The sequence below is a fragment of the Grammomys surdaster genome, unplaced genomic scaffold (assembly GCF_004785775.1).
Source record: "Grammomys surdaster isolate TR1022 unplaced genomic scaffold, NIH_TR_1.0 126131, whole genome shotgun sequence".
Lineage (NCBI taxonomy): Eukaryota > Metazoa > Chordata > Mammalia > Rodentia > Muridae > Grammomys > Grammomys surdaster.
In genome coordinates this window covers 4,733,776-4,751,374 of record NW_021620939.1, presented here as the reverse complement: position 1 = coordinate 4,751,374, position 17,599 = coordinate 4,733,776, and the positions used below count along the sequence as shown (strand labels likewise).

Here is a 17,599-nt window from a genome sequence, read left to right as displayed (position 1 = left end):
AGGGAGAGGGAGAGGGAAAGGGAGAGGGAGAGGGAGAGGGAGAGAGAGAGAGAATGAGAAAATGAGAGAATTTAAATTTTTTTTTTTGACTTTCCAGACAGGGTTTCTCTGTGCAGCCCTGGCTGTAGACCAGGCTGGCCTTGAACTCAGAGATCCACCTACCTCTGCCTTTAAAAAGACCTTTAAAGAGGTAAATTGTCTGGAGAGGTGGCTTAGCAAGTAAGAGCACTGACTGCTCTTCCAGAGGTCCTGAGTACAATTCCCAGCAACCACATGGTGGCTCACAACCAGATCTGATGCCCTCTCGTGGTGTGTCTGAAGACAATTACAGTGTACTTATATACCTAAAATAAATAAATTTTTTAAAAAATGCTTTAAAAAGAGGTAAGTTGGGGTCTACCTCAAGGTGTATGGGTCACTGAAGTTGCTTCCTTTGGGAAAGGACAATTGCAGGGTTCACCCTAAAGTTCCAGCTTCTTACGGGATGATGTAATCGCTCACACATGCTCCTGCCATCTGCCACAAGCACCTCACAGAGATCAGCTGACATTGACAATGAGCTACATCAACACACAGGAGCTCTCCTGTTCTCAGAACACACGGAGATCCTGATCAAGACACCTACGGGGCAAGGGTTCTGTGTCGGAAGGAAGACTTGCCTGGCGTGGTTCAGGCTCCTCAGTGTCATTCCGGGTGGGAATGTGAGGGGAGCCAGAAATAAGAGACATCTGGGGGACTCCAAAGAAAAACAGGTTTGTTTTTTTTTTTTTAAAAAAAACAAAACAAAACAAAACAAAAAAAATGGCTCAGCAATTAAGAAAAAACACCTGTTCTTGCAGAGGCACTGAATTTCAGTCCCAACACCCACTCTGCGCAACTCACGATTGCCCGTGACTCCAGCCTCAAGGGATCACTGGCCTCCGCTGGCCTCCAAGGCCACTGCACTCACACGACATCCACAGACACACAAGCATGCACAGAAATACAAATAATCAAGTATGTACAGAATTCTCAAGATGATCTCAAAAGAGATGAGCCTGGCTTTTATGTCGGAAAACATGAGATGAACTGAATATCCTCTGCTGGCCTCCCTAGTCTAGGCCTCTGATTTGTTTTCTGGAACTGTGCTGATGAAGCACCAGTTTTTGATGTCTGCACCTTTGTAACCTGATTCTAGTAAGAAGCAGCATGCCCTCTCATCTACTGGCCACAGAGAATGCTTGTGGCTGTGTTGGTGGGCACTGGAGAAGCTGCTGACACAGATGAAAGTGACCATATCACTCTCGAGTTAGAGGACTGAGAAGAGTTAGAAGACTAGGAAACCAGGTAGCATTAACCAACAGTGCTGAAGGGCTGGCAGATAAATCTGCCTTTTACGCTAGCCAACACAGATGAGTGTCTGCCTACACACTATGTTCCGTGGAGTCTCTCTCCAGCCTAGACTTGAAGTCCCCAGTAGAAAGACAGGAATCACATACCCAACCTTGATGTAGAAGAAAGAGCCCAAGTCCACTTCTTTTTAAGGGAGAATCCTTCACATTCCACAAAACTCTACAGACTTGAAAGGAAAATACATTGTCTCTGAGTTTGTGATGTGGTTAGGAACGCAGGCTGGAAATGAAGACCAGGCTTCTCCCAGGACACAGAGCTTGAATAGTGAGCCCAGACAAAACACCATCTTGTCACACCCTGAATGGCCTCCCTTCTTCCTCCCACTCCCCACCCAACCTGCACTCCTCCTCAGCCCCCTAGCAGCTAGTTGTTTATTTATCAAGATGGACATACCATGGCATGCATGTGGACATCAGAGTACCACCTTCAGGGGTCAGCACTCTCCTTCCACCATCTGGATTCTGAGGATAGAACTCAGGTCGTCAAGCTTGGCAGCAAGTGCCTTCACCCACTGAGCCATCTTAGAGACCCGGTTATCTTTTCAACGTGACCCAGGATCAGTCACTTAGCTCATAATCCTCTCACGGCTTCTCACCACACTGGAATAAAAGCCCAGGACTTTCCAAGGCCTTTTTCAAGGGCTAGCATCTCACTCCCTTCTCCCAACATCTGACCTGCCTGGTACCTCTTAACCTTGTACAAGCTATCCTGGGGGGGGGGGGGGGGCCAGGGGGGAGGGAGGTTCTCCATCACCTTTCAGATTTCAAGACCTGCCCATCTGTCCTACTCTTCCACCTCCCCTCTCCCAGTCTCCCCCTCATCCACTGCTGCACCCCATGAAAGCGTGAACCCCCAATCTGTAAAAGCAGGCAGTATGCCCAGCCGGGTCCTTGCCTAGCTAGCTCTATCAGCTGAAAACCTCTTCCCCGACTCTGACCTTGTCCCCAAGCACAGCAGACTCCTACCTCAGGGGCAGTGCATCCCTTCCAGCTTCCTGAGCTGGCACAGGTAGGAAAGTGGGGTCAGCCTCGACTGTGGGCTCTGCTAGCTTCCATTTGGTCCTCAGACCCCAGCCTGAGCCTTCACACAGGAATGGAAAGCCGTAGTTTCCTGGCTGATGGGTGAGTGACTCTGACCCCATCAGCACAGTCTTAAGAGCAGCTGTCTAATGAGGTCATGCAAGAGCCAGCTAAGGTTCCCACACAGTCCTCTGAAAACAGAAGCCTTCAGCTGAGAACTAGCTAGAGTCCTGTCCTTCCCAGGTCTCTGCACCTCCTTCCTGGCCCTTGCCACATACCTACCCCTTACCCCCCACCCCCAGAAGCCAGAGGAACAAGGAAGAACAAGGTCTAAAATAAGAGCCTTTAATACAAAAGGGGGCGGGGGTGGGGGCTGGAAAGCACTTAAATAAGGGTGAGTGTCAGGAGCCAGCAACAGGGGACACAGGGACCCTGCGGAGCGGGATGATGCAGACTGAGTTCCGGGCCTCCTTGATCCTCCACCACCGGCCAAGCCTGCAGGGAATGAATGACCACTGAGCCAGACACACGCAACCCTCTCCTATTCCCATTGGTCAGTGCTACCTTGCCCTCAGCCCCACCCCCATCACACACCTGTGCTCCTGTCCCACTCCGGCCACCAAGAAGTCCCCAGCACTGGAGAACTTGAGGCTGTTGATAAAACCAACCTGAGAGAGAGGGCACAGTAAGACATCAGAACAGTCCTCACCACCGCTCCCAAGAGCAGGCATGGGCCCGGCGGACACTCCTGCTGCCTCGTGCACTGGTTAGGTGCACCGACCCTTTCTCCTGTGGCCTCAGCCTCCTATCTGAAACAGTAGGAGTGGAGCACCAGCCAAATAGGGAGATGGTGAGGTTTGAGGGGATGGTGCCCATCAAGTGTGTCAAGAGCTGCCTCAGGCCTGGCTCCTGACACTAGGGCGTTAGAAACCCTAACCCAAGCTGTCACTAACATAAGACAACCTCACAGGTCACCCCTGTGTGGACAGTCAATTCCACACAGCCCAGCCTGGTTTTCAAGCCAATACCCACTATACAGAACCAACCCAGTGTAGACCTCCACCCTCTGCCCATCATATGTAGCTTGTATACAAAGCCAGGACAGGGCACAGCGGGTAGGGGTTGGGGAATAGAGAAGGAGGAAAGAGGGAGTCCCTGCCAGGCTCTGTGACAGCAAGTGGCCTGCAGAGACTTCTCTGGATGGGAAGAGCAGAAATTGCTCATTCCACAGGCCCCCAGAGTCTTGAAAAGACAGGCTTAGGTATTTAAGACCACTTACCAGGGGGATGTCACAGAGAGGGTCAAGCTGCCTGAAGCCCTCTCCACACTGCCAAAGTCGCACTCGGGCATTATGGGAGCCTTGGAGGACAGAGTCATCAATGAGCAAGAACTATAGCAGCTCACCCTACAGTCCCTCCTCCCCACTCACCGAGCACCCACCTGTGGCTACAAGGTCTGTATTGAGAAGGGCTGCCACGGAAGATACCCAGAAGGGTTGCTCCAGGCCTGGCTCCCCATGAAGCCCATGAGCTTCGCGCTGGAGGGCGAGTGGCCGTTTCTTGGAGAGGCCCCACAAGGCCACAGAGCTGTGGGTGAGGGAGGTAGTCTGAGGTATACAGCAGGCAGGACCAAGCTAGGGGATGTGGCTAGGGTCACTGACCCATGAACTAAGTCCAGGGCCTGGCAGGCAGGAAGCACTGGGGGCAGCAGTGGTCAGACACGTCAGAAAGGAAATCTTACCCATCATCTGCACCCGACACCATGTGCTCCTCGTTGATCAGATGGATGCAGTCAATGGAACCCCTGGAAAGAGAGGCCATGAGGGACAAGGCCCAGCCCTGTCGATAGCTCACAGAGCCCCAACACAGCCCAGCAAGCTGCCTTACTGGTGACCATAGAAGACAAGCTGGGACTCCTCTGGGATCTTCCACACGCGCACAGTGCCGTCCCGGCCCCCGGCCGTCACACAGCACTCTCGGCTCAGGGCATCTAATGCGGCCACAGCATCCTGGTGCCCGAACCTGTAGGGAGAGCAGAGCAGGAAGGGAGGGTCACATGTGACCACAGGTGGACCTGTCCGCGCGCTATACGCCTGAGCACACTCACAGCGTCTCCACGTAGGAGTTCTCGGCTGCATTCCACACCTTCACGGAGCGGTCGTGGGAAGTGCTGTAGAGTTGGTGGGTACCTCTTCGGAAGGCCAGTCCCTAGAGGGAATGGAGAGGGGTCAAAGGGTATGGACTACGGAGGGCAGACCCAGAGAGGCTCTCCTGAAAATAAGTCACATGCCCCAGGAGCCTGCTCCCCCAGAGCACTCTGAGTACCACATAAGGCCCTGTGTGGAGCCAGAGCATGCTTAACTGTCCTCAAACAGCACCCTTCAGACCCTATGTGGCCCCTGCATCAGCTGAACCTGGTCTCCCTCCATCCCTTCCCATCTCTTCAGCACACTCATGGCCTTTACACAGCACTCGCTACCCAGAGAGACCCCTGTAGATGAGCCTGGGGCCTGGGGTCTGGCGCCTGGCGCCAGGCAGGCACACTCAGCAGGTGTCCCACGCTAGGCAGGTGGTCAATATCCAGAGCCTTACCGACACAGCATCCCGGTGTCCCGTGAAGGTGTACAGGTGCTGGCAGCTCTGGGCCTCCCAAATGAGAATGAGCTTGCTACGGTCACCAGAGGCCTGTGGGAATGGAGGTAATGGCCACAGGCACACACCACCCACCCAGAGCTCCACCCGCCCAAAGAGCTGGCCCAGTCTTACGAGGTACTTGCCATCAGAGGAGATGGCCATGCAGAGGATGTGGCTGCTGTGGCCTGAAGGCTGCCCCTGGGGACCCTTCTTGGCCCGAGGGATCACATGCAGCTTCCGCCCGGTCTCTACACTCCCTGCCACCAAGAGAGGAGAGAAGTCACTGGGATGCAGGATAGGGCTGACTGCTCAGCATCCTCCCTGCCCCCAGCATAAAAGGGCGGCACAGACGCGGGGTCAAGGAAGGATCCTGCACTTGGTTTCGTCAGCTGTGAGCATCTGTACAAGTCACTTTGGTCACGTCTGCCAAATGGAGGCAACAGTGTCCGATGGCAGCCATGACTCCCAAAGAGGAAGAATGCAAAAGTGCCCTGGAGCGTGGAGGGCCGCTGGGGGGGGGGGGGGGGGCACCCCTGCAATGTGCAAGGACCCACGCAATTCCCACAGACTATTTTCTGACATCTCTACACGTGAGCTGTGGCATATGTGCACACCACACAAAGTAAAAGCATCAAAAGAAGAAGGAGGAGGAGGAGGAGGAGGAGGAAGGACGACGACGACAACGTACATTGGGACCACTAACCGCCCCCTCTGATGACAGTGGGAAGGTGAGGACTATGCTCAGGTGTGGAGAGTTAGGAGCCAGAGGGAAAGAGGACTCCATCCAAGTCCATGCAGGGCTTCAAACACCTTCTAATCCAATTGCCCGTTTGAGGTCTCAGCTCTGTGCCCACAGAGCTCAGAAGCCCTACAGCTGCTGGAAGCCTCTGTCAATCACAAAGCCCCTCCGAGGTAGCAAACGTCTGTAAGCTTCCATCATCAGGGCTCCACCCCAGCCTCACACCCTCAAGGCCTCACTCACACTTAATGATGGTGCAGTCTTTGGCAGCAGAGAAGATGGCCAGGTCGTCAGGAGTGATGACCAGGCATGTGATGGAGAGCTGGTGGCCCCGCAGAACTCGAATGTCGGTGGGAGCTGGGGCCTGGATCTGGGCAGACAGAGACTAGGTCACTGCAGTAGGAGCTATGACGACACTTCTCAACCTAGGACCACTCTTCCCCACCTACCCAAGCCAGAGGAAACCAGAATCCAAGGGTACAGGAATAAAACACTTGCATATCTGCCCAAGTGTCCACTGTTTTCCACGAGGACTCCAATAGTCTGAGCAGCACTAAGCCAACTGACTACCAACCCACGAGTGTACACTGAATCTACCCATACTCCAAGGGGCCCTGCACACTCACCTCCTTTGCCACCGATTTCTGCAACCTGCCTCTCTGCTCGAGCTGCAAAGAGAAGAAGAGGAGTGAAGACCTGGGGGAAGGCCCCGCCTTCTGCCACACCCACACCCCGTCCTCCATACTCACCACATCCTCCTTCAAGCGCCCGGCCACCTGATCCTCCTCAAATGCACGGGCTTCAGCCTTCTCCTCCTCTGTGCAGGATAGAACAGGCCACATAATTCCAGGCTGCAGTCTCCTTCGCCCCTGTCCCATGCCTAGCCCTCTACCCAAGGGTTGGGCCATGAGTGCCGATCTCATAGGAAGCTCCTGGTGCCTCAGCGGTCCCTGCCTGCCTTTGTTTACACTAGGCTCCCTAAAGGTCTGGTCTGTCCCAGGGTGCACTGGTCCATCAGAGACACTAGCCACCCTCTGCAAGGTACCCAACACCAGCAGCACTAGCGACAATGGGAATCTACGTGACTGACCCATCAGATGTCTGGAGCTGCAACAGGGGCAGCAGGTCGGCTCTGCCAGAGACCCTGGCCCTCATCAAGCCCCCGACTCACCTTGCTGTCTGAGTTGTTCAAGGTAGAGTTTGGCCAAGCGTAACTTCTTTTCCTGTGCGGTCTCTTCCAGCTCTTCCTCCTCCTCTTCCTCTGTTTTCCTTGGAGCCAAGCTGTGAAGAAAAGGGGTGGGGTCTAAGGGGATGGCCCCCCTCATCTGGCCACTAGAACTGTGCTTCCTCAATGCCAGCCTTGCCCCTGCCAACCCCCAGGGCCAACGACCCACATGCAGAAAACAGAAAGATGTGACTTCACCAACTGAAAGGTCCCACAGTGTCCAGCACAAGGTCATCAAAACAGCCAGCTGCCCCAACACTAGGAAATTATCACAACATTTCAACAAGAAGGGAAAGAGAAGATTCCACAAGCTTCTATAAGAAGCCAGGTTGTATACAAAAGGACAGAAGTAAAAGGTGGCAGGCCTGCTGACTTGGCTTAGTGTCAGAGTAAACAAGCATCTTTGAAGCCCTGGGCTCAACACCCAGTGCAGGGGAGAGGGGAGGAGGGAAGGAGAAGAGGAGGAGGAGGGGGAGAAGAGGAACCAGGATAAACGTGACAAATGAAGACATGGCCATGGTGTGGCCATGACAGAACAAGGTCCTGAACTCAATCACCATCCCCCAGAAAACCACACTGTCAAGCCAGGCACAGTGGCACACTTAAAATCCTAGAATGTGGAAGGCTAAGACAAGGAGACCACTACAAGTTCAAGGCCGGCCTGAACTAGAATAAGACTATCTCTAAAAGTCCCAGCTAAAAAAGACACTGTCAAGTATACAGAGTAACAAAAAACTAACTGATTCTATATTTCTACTGAGCTTCCCAAGCTAAAGAACAAAAGCACAGGGCACTGAACACAGGAAATCCAACATACAGAACAGAGAAGGCAAAGGACAGGATGACAACCACTCCAAGACACAGGGTGGCTAGTCCCTAAAGAACTCAAGACACAGACATGCTAGAGCTGCCCTAGGCTTGCTGCCCTGCATCCTCCTCATACCCCAAGGGCTAGGTTCCAAGTGAATCCTAAGCAGTACTGACTGAGCCACATGTGACCAATTTCTTGCTGTCCCTTGTAAGCCCCAGAGTCCTTGGACCAGGTCAGGACACTCTCTTCACTCAAAGACAAGTTCAGCTTTGACCTGTTCCTGGAAGCTTGAGGTTACCATTGAGAACTCTCAAGCCAGCAGTCCAAGGCACCCCGCACCCTCCAATCACAAGCCTGCTGTTTCCCAGAACCCGGGCCCAGGATTTCCACCAGAAGGGACTTTAAAACCTGTCAGGAACAAGTGTCCTGGGGTACATCCCAACACTTGGGAGGCAGAGGCAGGCAGGTCTCTGTGAGTTTGAGGCCAGCCTGGTCTACACAGCAAGTTCCAGGACAGCCAGAGCTACAAAGTCCCTGCCTAAAAGAAAAGAACAAAAACCACGTCTCAGGAAGGTCAAGGCCAGACCATGCCCCAGAGTTATGTCCTTCCTGAGTGTACCCAAACCAATCTGTCTCTTATTTAAGGGCCCCACACAGAAACGCAGACTGGTGGTTAGAGGTATGGTGGCTCAGCAGGTACAGACACTTGATGCCAAGACCTTATAAACGACATTTGACAATTCTGCTTTTTTTGTTTTGTTTTGTTTCCCAAGACATATTTTCTCCATGTAGCCACGGTTGGCCTCAAACTCACAGATCTGTCTGCCTCTGCCTCCCAGGTGCAGGGTATTAAAGGTGTACACCGACACACCCAGTATCACCTTTTGTTAAAAAGTCCCTTTTGAAAGAAAAGCTGTTTCAACCCTGAATTTGATGTGTGTATACATTTATTTTTACTTTTGCCCATGTTAGAAGCTCAGCAGAAGAAAACTGAGTGGTGCTTCTATTGCTAATACATTTACTTCATGACACAACTTAAAATACTTCAGAGCTGCCTGGTGGTGGTGGCGCATGCCTTTAATCCCAGCACTTGGGAGGCAGAGGCAGGCAGATCTCTGAGTTCGAGAGTTCGAGGCTAGCCTGGTCTACAGAGTGAGTCCCAGGACAGCCAGGGCTACACAGAGAAACCCTGTCTCGAAAAAAAAAAAAAAAAAAACTTCAGAGCTGGTAAAGAACAGGCAGGAAAACATGGCTCATCGGCTAAGAGCTCTTGCTGATCTTACAGAGAACCTGGGTTCCATGCCAGTATCCCTCAGGTGGCTCCTAACCATCTGCATGACAGTTCCAGGGAATCCAACATCTTCCATCTTCCCTGGGCATCAGCATGTAAGCAGTGCATACAAACTCATGCATATACACACATACATATAAACAAAAACAAACAAAAACCAAAGTGGTTCTGCATAGGTCCTGGAGGCAGAAGCAGGCCGATGTCTTTGAGGTTGAGGCCAGCCTGATCTATATAGCTAGTTCCGGGACAGCCACGGCTACATGGAAAAAACCCTTGCCTCAAAAAAAGAGATTGTTTCCATGAGCAAGTTAAGGCAACACATATTCACTTTCACAAGCTGAACTGATAGCCAGGCCTGTAATCCTGGCACACAGGAGGCAGAAGCAGGCAGATTGATCTCTTGAGTCCAAGGCTAGCCTGGTCTACAGAGTGAGTTCCAGGACAACTGCTACACAGAGAAATCCTGTCTGGGGGTATACTACAGAATTACTAAATCCAGTTTATAAGGGAGGTTTCAGGGTTCCCGGGACTAAGAATCTCCACCCCAGGAATGACACCCTGTCTCAGTTCTCTGAAACCTTGAAGCCATCCCCATCACCGGCTGAAATGAGAGAAGTGTTCAAACCTCCCTCAATCATATATGCTATCACCTGCCCGCTTATTTTTCCTGCCTCCCACCCTGGCACACTAACATCTCAGCCTTGTCTCTGGTCCCTGAACCTCTTTCCTACCAACTCCATGACACCCCTCCTCTCTCCAGACTCAACTTTTAAAAAGGCTTCTTCTGCTCTCACAACACATGCCTCTAAGATACACACCTCCCTGCACACCTCCACACACAGTGAAACAAGTCCCTAGAGTTAGGAAGGCTACATATGTGACAAACACTCTCTAGCTCTAACCCTTTAGAAAGCTGAAGTTGTAGGATCATTTGAACCCAGGAGATCTGTCTCAAAACGGAGTCCAAGGACGCCAGTCGCTGTGGTACTGTGTGAAAACGGAATGAAATAGAAGGTGTGTTCTGCACCTTTCTCCCCTTGCCTCTCAATCAATCCAGGCTGTGCCTGCCTCCATATCATAAGGCGAAAAAATGTCCCAAGCTCTCCCTCCCCTGGAGGCCCAGGGTCCTCCCCATAGACACATCAGAGATAAACGACATCTCACTGACAGAAATTGGAGGAAAGATCTCGAGCCAAACATCCAGCTCTGTTACCAGTAGCACTGAGTCTTCTAGTTACCACGAGCCTCAGTTTATCTTTCCTCTCGGTAGAAAACAACTCACCTCTCACTCTCAGAATCGCTAGAAATCTCTTCATTCATTTTGCCGCCACCCTTCGACTTGCCTCTGTCCGCAGCAGAGTCTACCTGGAAATAAAACGATCCTTTCTTGGTCAAGAGCCCCAGGACTAAGAAAGGCAAGTGTCACCTGGCCCTGACCAAGCAGAAGGTTTCCCAGAATTTGGTGGGTGGAAGAAAAGAGATGGAGGCTCCCTTCTGATGGAGCCCTTGGGGGAAGATACATGCCCCGATGGGGGGCCTGGGATGGAATGATGGCTCTCCCAGAAGCTAGATCAGTCGCGCCAAAGGGAACACCATGCTCACCTTTCGTCGCCGCTTGCTGGCCACCGGAGCCGCCCCGGGACCGGGAGCTGGCTTTGCCCGCTTACGAGTTGCCACGGCGGTCGACATAATGTTCATCAAGGTGCCGCTGCCGCTCCAGAAGAACTCACATGGCTGCTAAACCCCGGCCGCATGGCAACACCCGGAGCCCTGATAGGTTTCCACTGCGCGGCGAGCCAGCTCCATTGGACCCTTTAGAAGACCCTGTCACGCCCCCAATCGTCTATTGGACCGATGCAGTTGGACACGCCTCCAGGAGCTCCTATAGGCTCCGGCTCCAGCCAGGAGTAGGAAGCAAATCTCTCCTACTGTTTCCGGCCTAGGCCTGTGGCGCTTGCGCTCTGCTGACACCTGACTTCCAGGGCGGGATAGGGCAGGGAGGGCATGTCTGTGTTTGCGTCCTGTGGCCACAAGGGGGAGCCAGAAGTGCGGGGTTCTGTGATTTTCCGCTGGGGCGGCGATAAAGCTAACCCAGTTAGGCTCTAAAACTTAGGGAATGGGATTCAGGCAGCTCTAGAGAGAAGGAGACGATATCCGAACCAAGAGCCAAAATCACCGGGAAAATAACGGATACATGGTGCATGTGCCTAGTCAAAGCTGCCTGAGGGGCGAGTCTAGATTGGATACGTCTAGATTAGTGTCCTCTCATCTTTGGGACCGGCCACCAACATCGGCCTACCCAGCCTCTGACTCACCCCACTAGCAGCCAAATGACTGGAATTCTACACCACCCCTAAGCTCTTTCCCCTCCTCTGGTGGTTTCTGGGAAATCCCTACCAAAGACAAGCCGAAGGCTCACGAAGGGTCACTAGATGGGAGCCCACACTTGGAACTTGTTTCTTAGGAAGCACACTCAGCATTCCTGATACCAGGCTGGATAACAGCCACCTCTTCCAGGGTCCTGTTTCTTTTGGGTGAGTGTCCTTTGGCCCTGCCCTGGAGTCCTCTGCAGGGCAGGGAAGGGTGAGGTTAAAGTGGCGTTTGATCTCTGGCAGTTGAAAGCCACTTACCTGAAACTTTGGCTGGCACCCCAGAACTCTGGACTGTTAGCAAAAGGCTTCTTCACCACTTGGTCCTAAGCTCTAGAGGTAGATCTGGCTGCAGGAGGGCCACTTATAGAGTCGCCCCCCCCCCATAGTTGAGATGATTCAGCCCAGCAACTTTGCCAGATGACTGACAGGAGGAGGAAATGTTCTAGAAAGGGAGGTGCCCCAGAAGTGGGAGGGGTGAGTCCTCTTTCACTTTTTCTACTACCTCAGGGCACACCTCAAGCTGAACAGCGTAGGGAGCTAACTTCTTCCTAGCTCCAGGGTGGGTAGAACTGACAGGGGCTCTAACTTGCAACTTAGAAGGGGCATCTGAGGTAGGAAGTGCAGTTTTGGAGATGGAGATTTGTATACCAAGAAGAAGTACGAGGTCAGCCCCCTAAAAGGCAAATCTGAACTCTCCTTTCCTGTCACCCAGGAGAACCATGGCTCCAAAACGAAAGTCTTCCGTGCAGACCAAGGGCTCCAAGAAGCAGCGACAGGGGACAGGGGAGGAGGACAGCTTCCGGTCCACTGCTGAGGCTCTCAGAGCAGCTCCTGCTGACAATTGCATCATCCACGTGGACCCCTCATGTCCACTCAGCAGGAACCCTGGAATTCAGGTGAGCTGAACCCATGTTCAGACCACAGCCTTCTCCTTGGGTTCTCAGTTTTAACCCAGTAGCTCAGTGTCTCTATGCCAGGGATTTCGTACATGTCTTCTGAAGACCACCAAGATGGGCTGTTATTCCATCAAGTGAAGATGTATCATGTCTGACCATCAGATAGTAGGGTGTTGCCTCTTGCATCACACTCAAGGAAGGAGCCTGACTCAGTTTCCCCAGGACCCTCCTCCATGTTCCCTCAAACTCAGCCCTCAAGACAGAGCCAGGTCTTTTTCAGATTCCCCCACCCAGGAAGCAGCTGCATCCTCTCCAGATTCCCATGCCCACAATGGGGCTTTATCACATCCAGTCAGACTGTGATCCCAAGAGCAAAGTCACCAAATGCCAAAACAAGCCCCCTCCAGTGTCCCCTAGTGTGACCCCCAGCCCATGCCCAGCCAAGCTGCCTTCTGGACCCACCCCACACAGGTCCATGAGGACTATGACTGTACCCTGAACCAGACCAACATCGGCAACAACAATAATAAGTTCTACATCATCCAGCTGCTGGAGGAGGGCAGTCGCTTCTTCTGCTGGAATCGCTGGGGCCGAGTGGTGAGTGAGCCATCACCAGGGCTGCCCTCCCCCCACACTCCCTCCTCTGGGTACAAGGGTATCCAAAGAGCCACTGCTGCTGACTGTGCCACTTTGTTTCCAGCTGTTGAGAGGCTATCGGCCCAGCCCAGAGACCAGCATTTTTGGTGGGCACACCCCTGAAAGTTGTCTCTTGCAGGGAGAAGTGGGCCAGAGCAAGATGAATCACTTCAACTGCCTGGAAGATGCAAAGAAGGACTTTAAGAAGAAATTTTGGGAGAAGACTAAAAACAAATGGGAGGAGAGGAACCAGTTTGTGGTCCATCCCAACAAATACACGCTTATAGAAGTTCAGGGAGAAGCAGAGAGCCAAGAGGCTGTAGTGAAGGTGAAGGGGCAGTAGGGGGCAGTAGAGAGCAGCAGGGAGCAGCGGGGGCTGTAGTGACGGTGAAGGGGCAGTAGGGGGCAGTAGGGAGCAGCAGGGAGCAGGAGGGGGGGCAGAGGGGGAGACATTGCCTGCCAGCAAGTCGCAGCCTCCGTCTCTGGCCTCGGTTTAGGCCATTTCTAATGTCCTGCCCTGCTCCCTGTGTGGGCATCCTGCCTAATGGCTCCTGCCCAAGCAGGCCTTACCTCCCCAGGTGGATGGCGGCCCAGTGAGGACTGTGGTTAAGCCCTGCTCCCTAGACCCTGCCACCCAGAAGCTCATCACCAACATCTTCAGCAAAGAGATGTTCAAGAATGCAATGACCCTCATGGACCTGGGTGAGGGGGAGCTCTCAGCAGGGTGGCAGCCCCCCGCCCCCCAATCAGGGGCCACAGGGCTGAGTTCATCCCTTCATCTCTCAGATGTGAAGAAGATGCCCTTGGGAAAGCTGAGCAAGCAGCAGATTGCTCGTGGCTTCGAGGCCTTGGAAGCTCTGGAAGCGGCCATGAAAAACCCCACAGGAGATGGCCGGAGCCTAGAAGAGCTCTCCTCCTGCTTCTACACTGTTATCCCACACAACTTTGGCCGCAGCCGACCCCCACCCATCAACTCCCCTGAAGTGCTTCAGGCCAAGAAGGACATGCTTCTGGTGAGGGCTGGCAGGCCCGGAGGATACCAGGCAAACTGGGCAAAGATGAGAGGAGCAGACGGTCATGCAGTCCAGAGGGATAGGCTGCAATGGGCAGGCTGAGAGCCAAGGGAGGGAAGAACCAGACAGAGAGATGGGGTGGGGATGGAACAGGCAGGTGGGGTGTCTGTCACGTGGGAGAGGCTGGGGTGGAAGTGGAAGCCCATCAGGCAGACAAGGTCCAGTGCCTGTTATCTTAGGTGCTAGCGGACATCGAGTTGGCCCAGACCTTGCAGGCAGCCCCTGATGAGGAGGAGACAGTGGAAGAGGTGCCACACCCACTGGACCGAGACTACCAGCTCCTCAGGTGCCAGCTGCAACTGCTGGGCTCTGGGGAGTCCGAGTACAAGGTGAACTCTGCCCACTTGCCCTTGAGATACCCGGGGAGCCCTGGCTTGCAGCATTCTCACCTATGTGCCCAGACCTAAGGAGAGCTCTGGAGAGGCAAGACCACAGGGCACTAGTCCACAAGTCTCCCACCTTTGACCACCAGCCTTTGTTCTTCACAGGCAATACAGACCTACCTGGAGCAGACTGGCAACAACTACAGATGCCCAGACCTGCAGCATGTTTGGAAAGTAAACCGAGAAGGGGAGGTGAGGGAGATGCAGCCCCTATGTCACCACCCTGTCCCTTAGGGGCATAACATTTACTTATCTGCCCCTTGCTAAGCTAGTTTAACAACCCTGATCAGTTTCCGCCAGGTTGAGTGTATGCCAGTGACCTGTGGAGCCCTAGGCTTGGAACATCTGAACCTCCACGAGGCACGTCAATATCATTTTCTACCTTCCCCCACTCAGGGAGACAGGTACCAGGCCCACTCCAAACTGGGCAATCGGAGGCTGCTGTGGCATGGCACCAATGTGGCCGTGGTGGCTGCCATCCTCACCAGTGGGCTCCGAATCATGCCCCATTCAGGTGGTCGTGTTGGCAAGGGTATCTATTTTGCCTCAGAGAACAGCAAGTCAGCTGGTTATGGTGAGACACCCCTGGGCCAAGACCTGGGTGGGGATGGGGGCACCATGACTGAAAGATGAAGTGTGAGAGCTTTACTGACCAGAGTACACAGTGAGGCGTCCCAGGGCTCAGGGACTCGGAAGAAGCACCCGGCAGTTGGGAATGTGCCATCCTAGAAGAGGGGAGACAGGTAGGATAAGAGCAAAGAGACTCTGTGAAGTAAGAGACATCCTGAGGGAAAGGAGTGAAGGCTGTGGGGGCCAGGCCTCACCAGGACAGCTCGTTCCATGTGGAAGTTCACAGCAGTGTCAGGTGAAGAGGGGCAGGGACAGGGGACCATCAAGGGAGCCTTCTCCGGAAAGTCACGGAGAGCCTGGGTTGGATGTGCACATGGAAGAATCGAGTGGCTGGAGTAGTGGAGAGGGTGATAGAGGCATGGAGGCTGCCCCCCCATCTCTCTGTCTAGTTCTCTGTCTCTCTCCCTCCTTCTTTCCCTCCCTCCCTCCCTCTCTGGGCACTGGCTTTGGCCCCAAGGCTGCAGAAATCAGAGGGCTGTGTGAGGCAGTGTGGTACTGTGTGGGAAAAGGTCAAAGGTAACTCCAGTTACTTCAAAGTTCGTGGTCAGGGTGTCCTCACTTGAGTGACCTCATCAGCCCAAGCTGTCCCCATCGCTGGCGGGTGTGATCACCTTCCACTCCAAGAAAGCAAGAGTCTAAGCAAAAACAAATGGGGTTCAAGTCCTTGGCAGACCGGAGAAGAGGTCTACTAAGATGACAGAGTATCCAAGAAAGACTGGCTGTGGGGCCTCAAGAGAGCCAATCAGAGGAGTCTGTGGTGGGGCCTGAGGGATGTCAGTGACAACATGAATAAAGTAGGCCAGGGAGAGGCGCCCCCACCCTCCCAGGATGGGATGCCATGGCTCACTCCTTAACTGAGAACCTATGGGGGTGGGGGGAGGTGCTGAGCGACAGGGGACAGGGAGGAGGCTGAAGTGGGAGGGGCCAGGCCAGGGTGAGTGCTTCCTCGGGCTGCAAAAGTGGTAGAGAGATGGGGAGGGCTCGAGCTGTCTCCTCTTACCACTGGGCCTCCATGTCCCCTAGTTACTACCATGCGCTGTGGGGGCCACCAGGTGGGCTACATGTTCCTGGGCGAGGTGGCCCTCGGCAAAGAGTACCACATCACCACCGATGATCCCAGCTTGAAGAGTCCACCATCTGGCTTTGACAGTGTCATTGCCCGAGGCCAAACAGAGCCTGGTGAGCCCCAGATATTGGGCAGGTGTACAGCTAAAAGTGGGGTTGACATAAGGGACTGGAGGAATTTTCAGAAAGAAGACAGCAGAGAGAGTAGACTATAGAGAGATTAAAAAAAAAAAGTGTAGGAACTGATTCCCTGTGTCACCCAGCAAACACCCACTGTAACAACTCTCTCCAGGGCGGCCAAGAGGACTGCAAAGAATCATGTCATTGGCTGAGCGCTAGCTGAGGACTTTCCCAGAGAAAAATGGGGGATAAGGTGGCATTCCCTGTAGCAAGTGGCAAGTTACAAGGACTAAGTCATAGGTAGCCCCGGGCACCAGTGACCCCCCACCCCCTTGGCCCTCCATCCCTTGCAGATCCCGCCCAGGACATTGAACTGGAGTTGGATGGGCAGCCGGTGGTGGTGCCTCAAGGCCGCCCTGTAGCATGCCCATCATTCAGAAGCTCCAGCTTCAGCCAGAGTGAGTACCTCATATACAAGGAGAGCCAGTGTCGCCTGCGCTACCTGCTGGAGATTCACCTCTGAGCTGCTTGCCCTGCCCAGGTCCTGCCAGGCTGGGCCATGATCTTCACCCTCTTCTCTCTGGCTCTTGGATCACATTGTCTGCCTCCCAAGAATTTAACACATGCCAGGCACACTGGCACACACCCGTAGCCTCAGCTACTCGGGGCAGAGGCAAGAAAAACACTTTACCCTGGAATCTGGACTCTAGCCTAGGCTACATAGTAAGACATGTCTCAAAAAAAATTACAATCCTAGGGCTGGTGAGATGGCTCAGCGGCTAAGAGCACTGACTGCTCTTCTAGAGGTCATGAGTTCAAATCCCAGCAACCACATGGTGGCTCACAACCATCTGCAATGAGATCTGATGTCCTCATATGGGTGTCTGAAGACAGCCACAGTGTACTTACATATAATAAATAAATCTTAAAAAAAATTACAATCCTGAGTCAAAGCCAAATAACAATGTTTTGAAGGAGGCCATGTACTTGGGAGTACTTCGGAGGGTGAGACAGGAGAATCACTGTGAGTTCAAGGTCAGCCTGGGTAAAATAGTTCCAGGCTAGCCTGAGCTATAAATGGTGACGCTGCCTCAAAAATATAGAAGCCAATGTTCCAGTCAATGATGGACTACAATACTAAGATTATATCACCTAATGACACCATTGCATTCTCCGTCATTGTGAACAGAATCTATACACAATGACAAAATAACTCAGTGGCATGTTCATGAGAACATTATCACCATCACGAGGTGGAAAACGACTTTATGTTGTCATCTATAGTCACCGCTGTGCAATAGATTCTTAAACGAA

General features: G+C 53.1%; 2 protein-coding genes across 7 annotated transcripts; one reads left to right on the top strand and one right to left on the bottom strand.

Moving 5' to 3' along the window:
* Positions 1-2,740: 2,740 nt before the first annotated feature.
* Positions 2,741-11,891, bottom strand: Rrp9 (ribosomal RNA processing 9, U3 small nucleolar RNA binding protein). Its single transcript, XM_028756721.1, has 16 exons — positions 11,741-11,891; positions 10,713-10,934; positions 10,393-10,475; positions 6,955-7,064; positions 6,533-6,600; positions 6,410-6,451; positions 6,027-6,153; positions 5,177-5,301; positions 5,003-5,095; positions 4,518-4,618; positions 4,298-4,432; positions 4,152-4,214; positions 3,852-3,997; positions 3,691-3,770; positions 3,006-3,079; positions 2,741-2,906 (listed from the first exon to the last, which is right to left on the bottom strand). Exons 2-16 carry the CDS (start codon positions 10,806-10,808, stop codon positions 2,813-2,815), a joined length of 1,437 nt encoding a protein of 478 aa, XP_028612554.1. The 5' UTR covers positions 10,809-10,934; positions 11,741-11,891; the 3' UTR covers positions 2,741-2,812.
* Positions 11,501-17,599, top strand: Parp3 (poly(ADP-ribose) polymerase family member 3). 6 transcript variants are annotated; one of them, XM_028756720.1, is made up of 11 exons: positions 11,501-11,644; positions 12,195-12,378; positions 12,850-12,975; positions 13,154-13,342; positions 13,593-13,716; positions 13,801-14,027; positions 14,267-14,416; positions 14,576-14,662; positions 14,867-15,044; positions 16,124-16,279; positions 16,639-17,599. In XM_028756720.1, the coding sequence occupies exons 2-11, from the start codon at positions 12,202-12,204 to the stop codon at positions 16,806-16,808; spliced, it is 1,584 nt and encodes a 527-aa protein (XP_028612553.1). In that variant the 5' UTR covers positions 11,501-11,644; positions 12,195-12,201; the 3' UTR covers positions 16,809-17,599. The 6 variants fall into 6 exon arrangements, with proteins under 6 accessions (XP_028612553.1, XP_028612550.1, XP_028612551.1 ...); XM_028756717.1 differs by having other exon boundaries at positions 13,578-13,716; positions 16,639-17,085; XM_028756718.1 differs by lacking the exon at positions 11,501-11,644 and adding an exon at positions 11,899-11,956 and having other exon boundaries at positions 13,578-13,716; positions 16,639-17,085.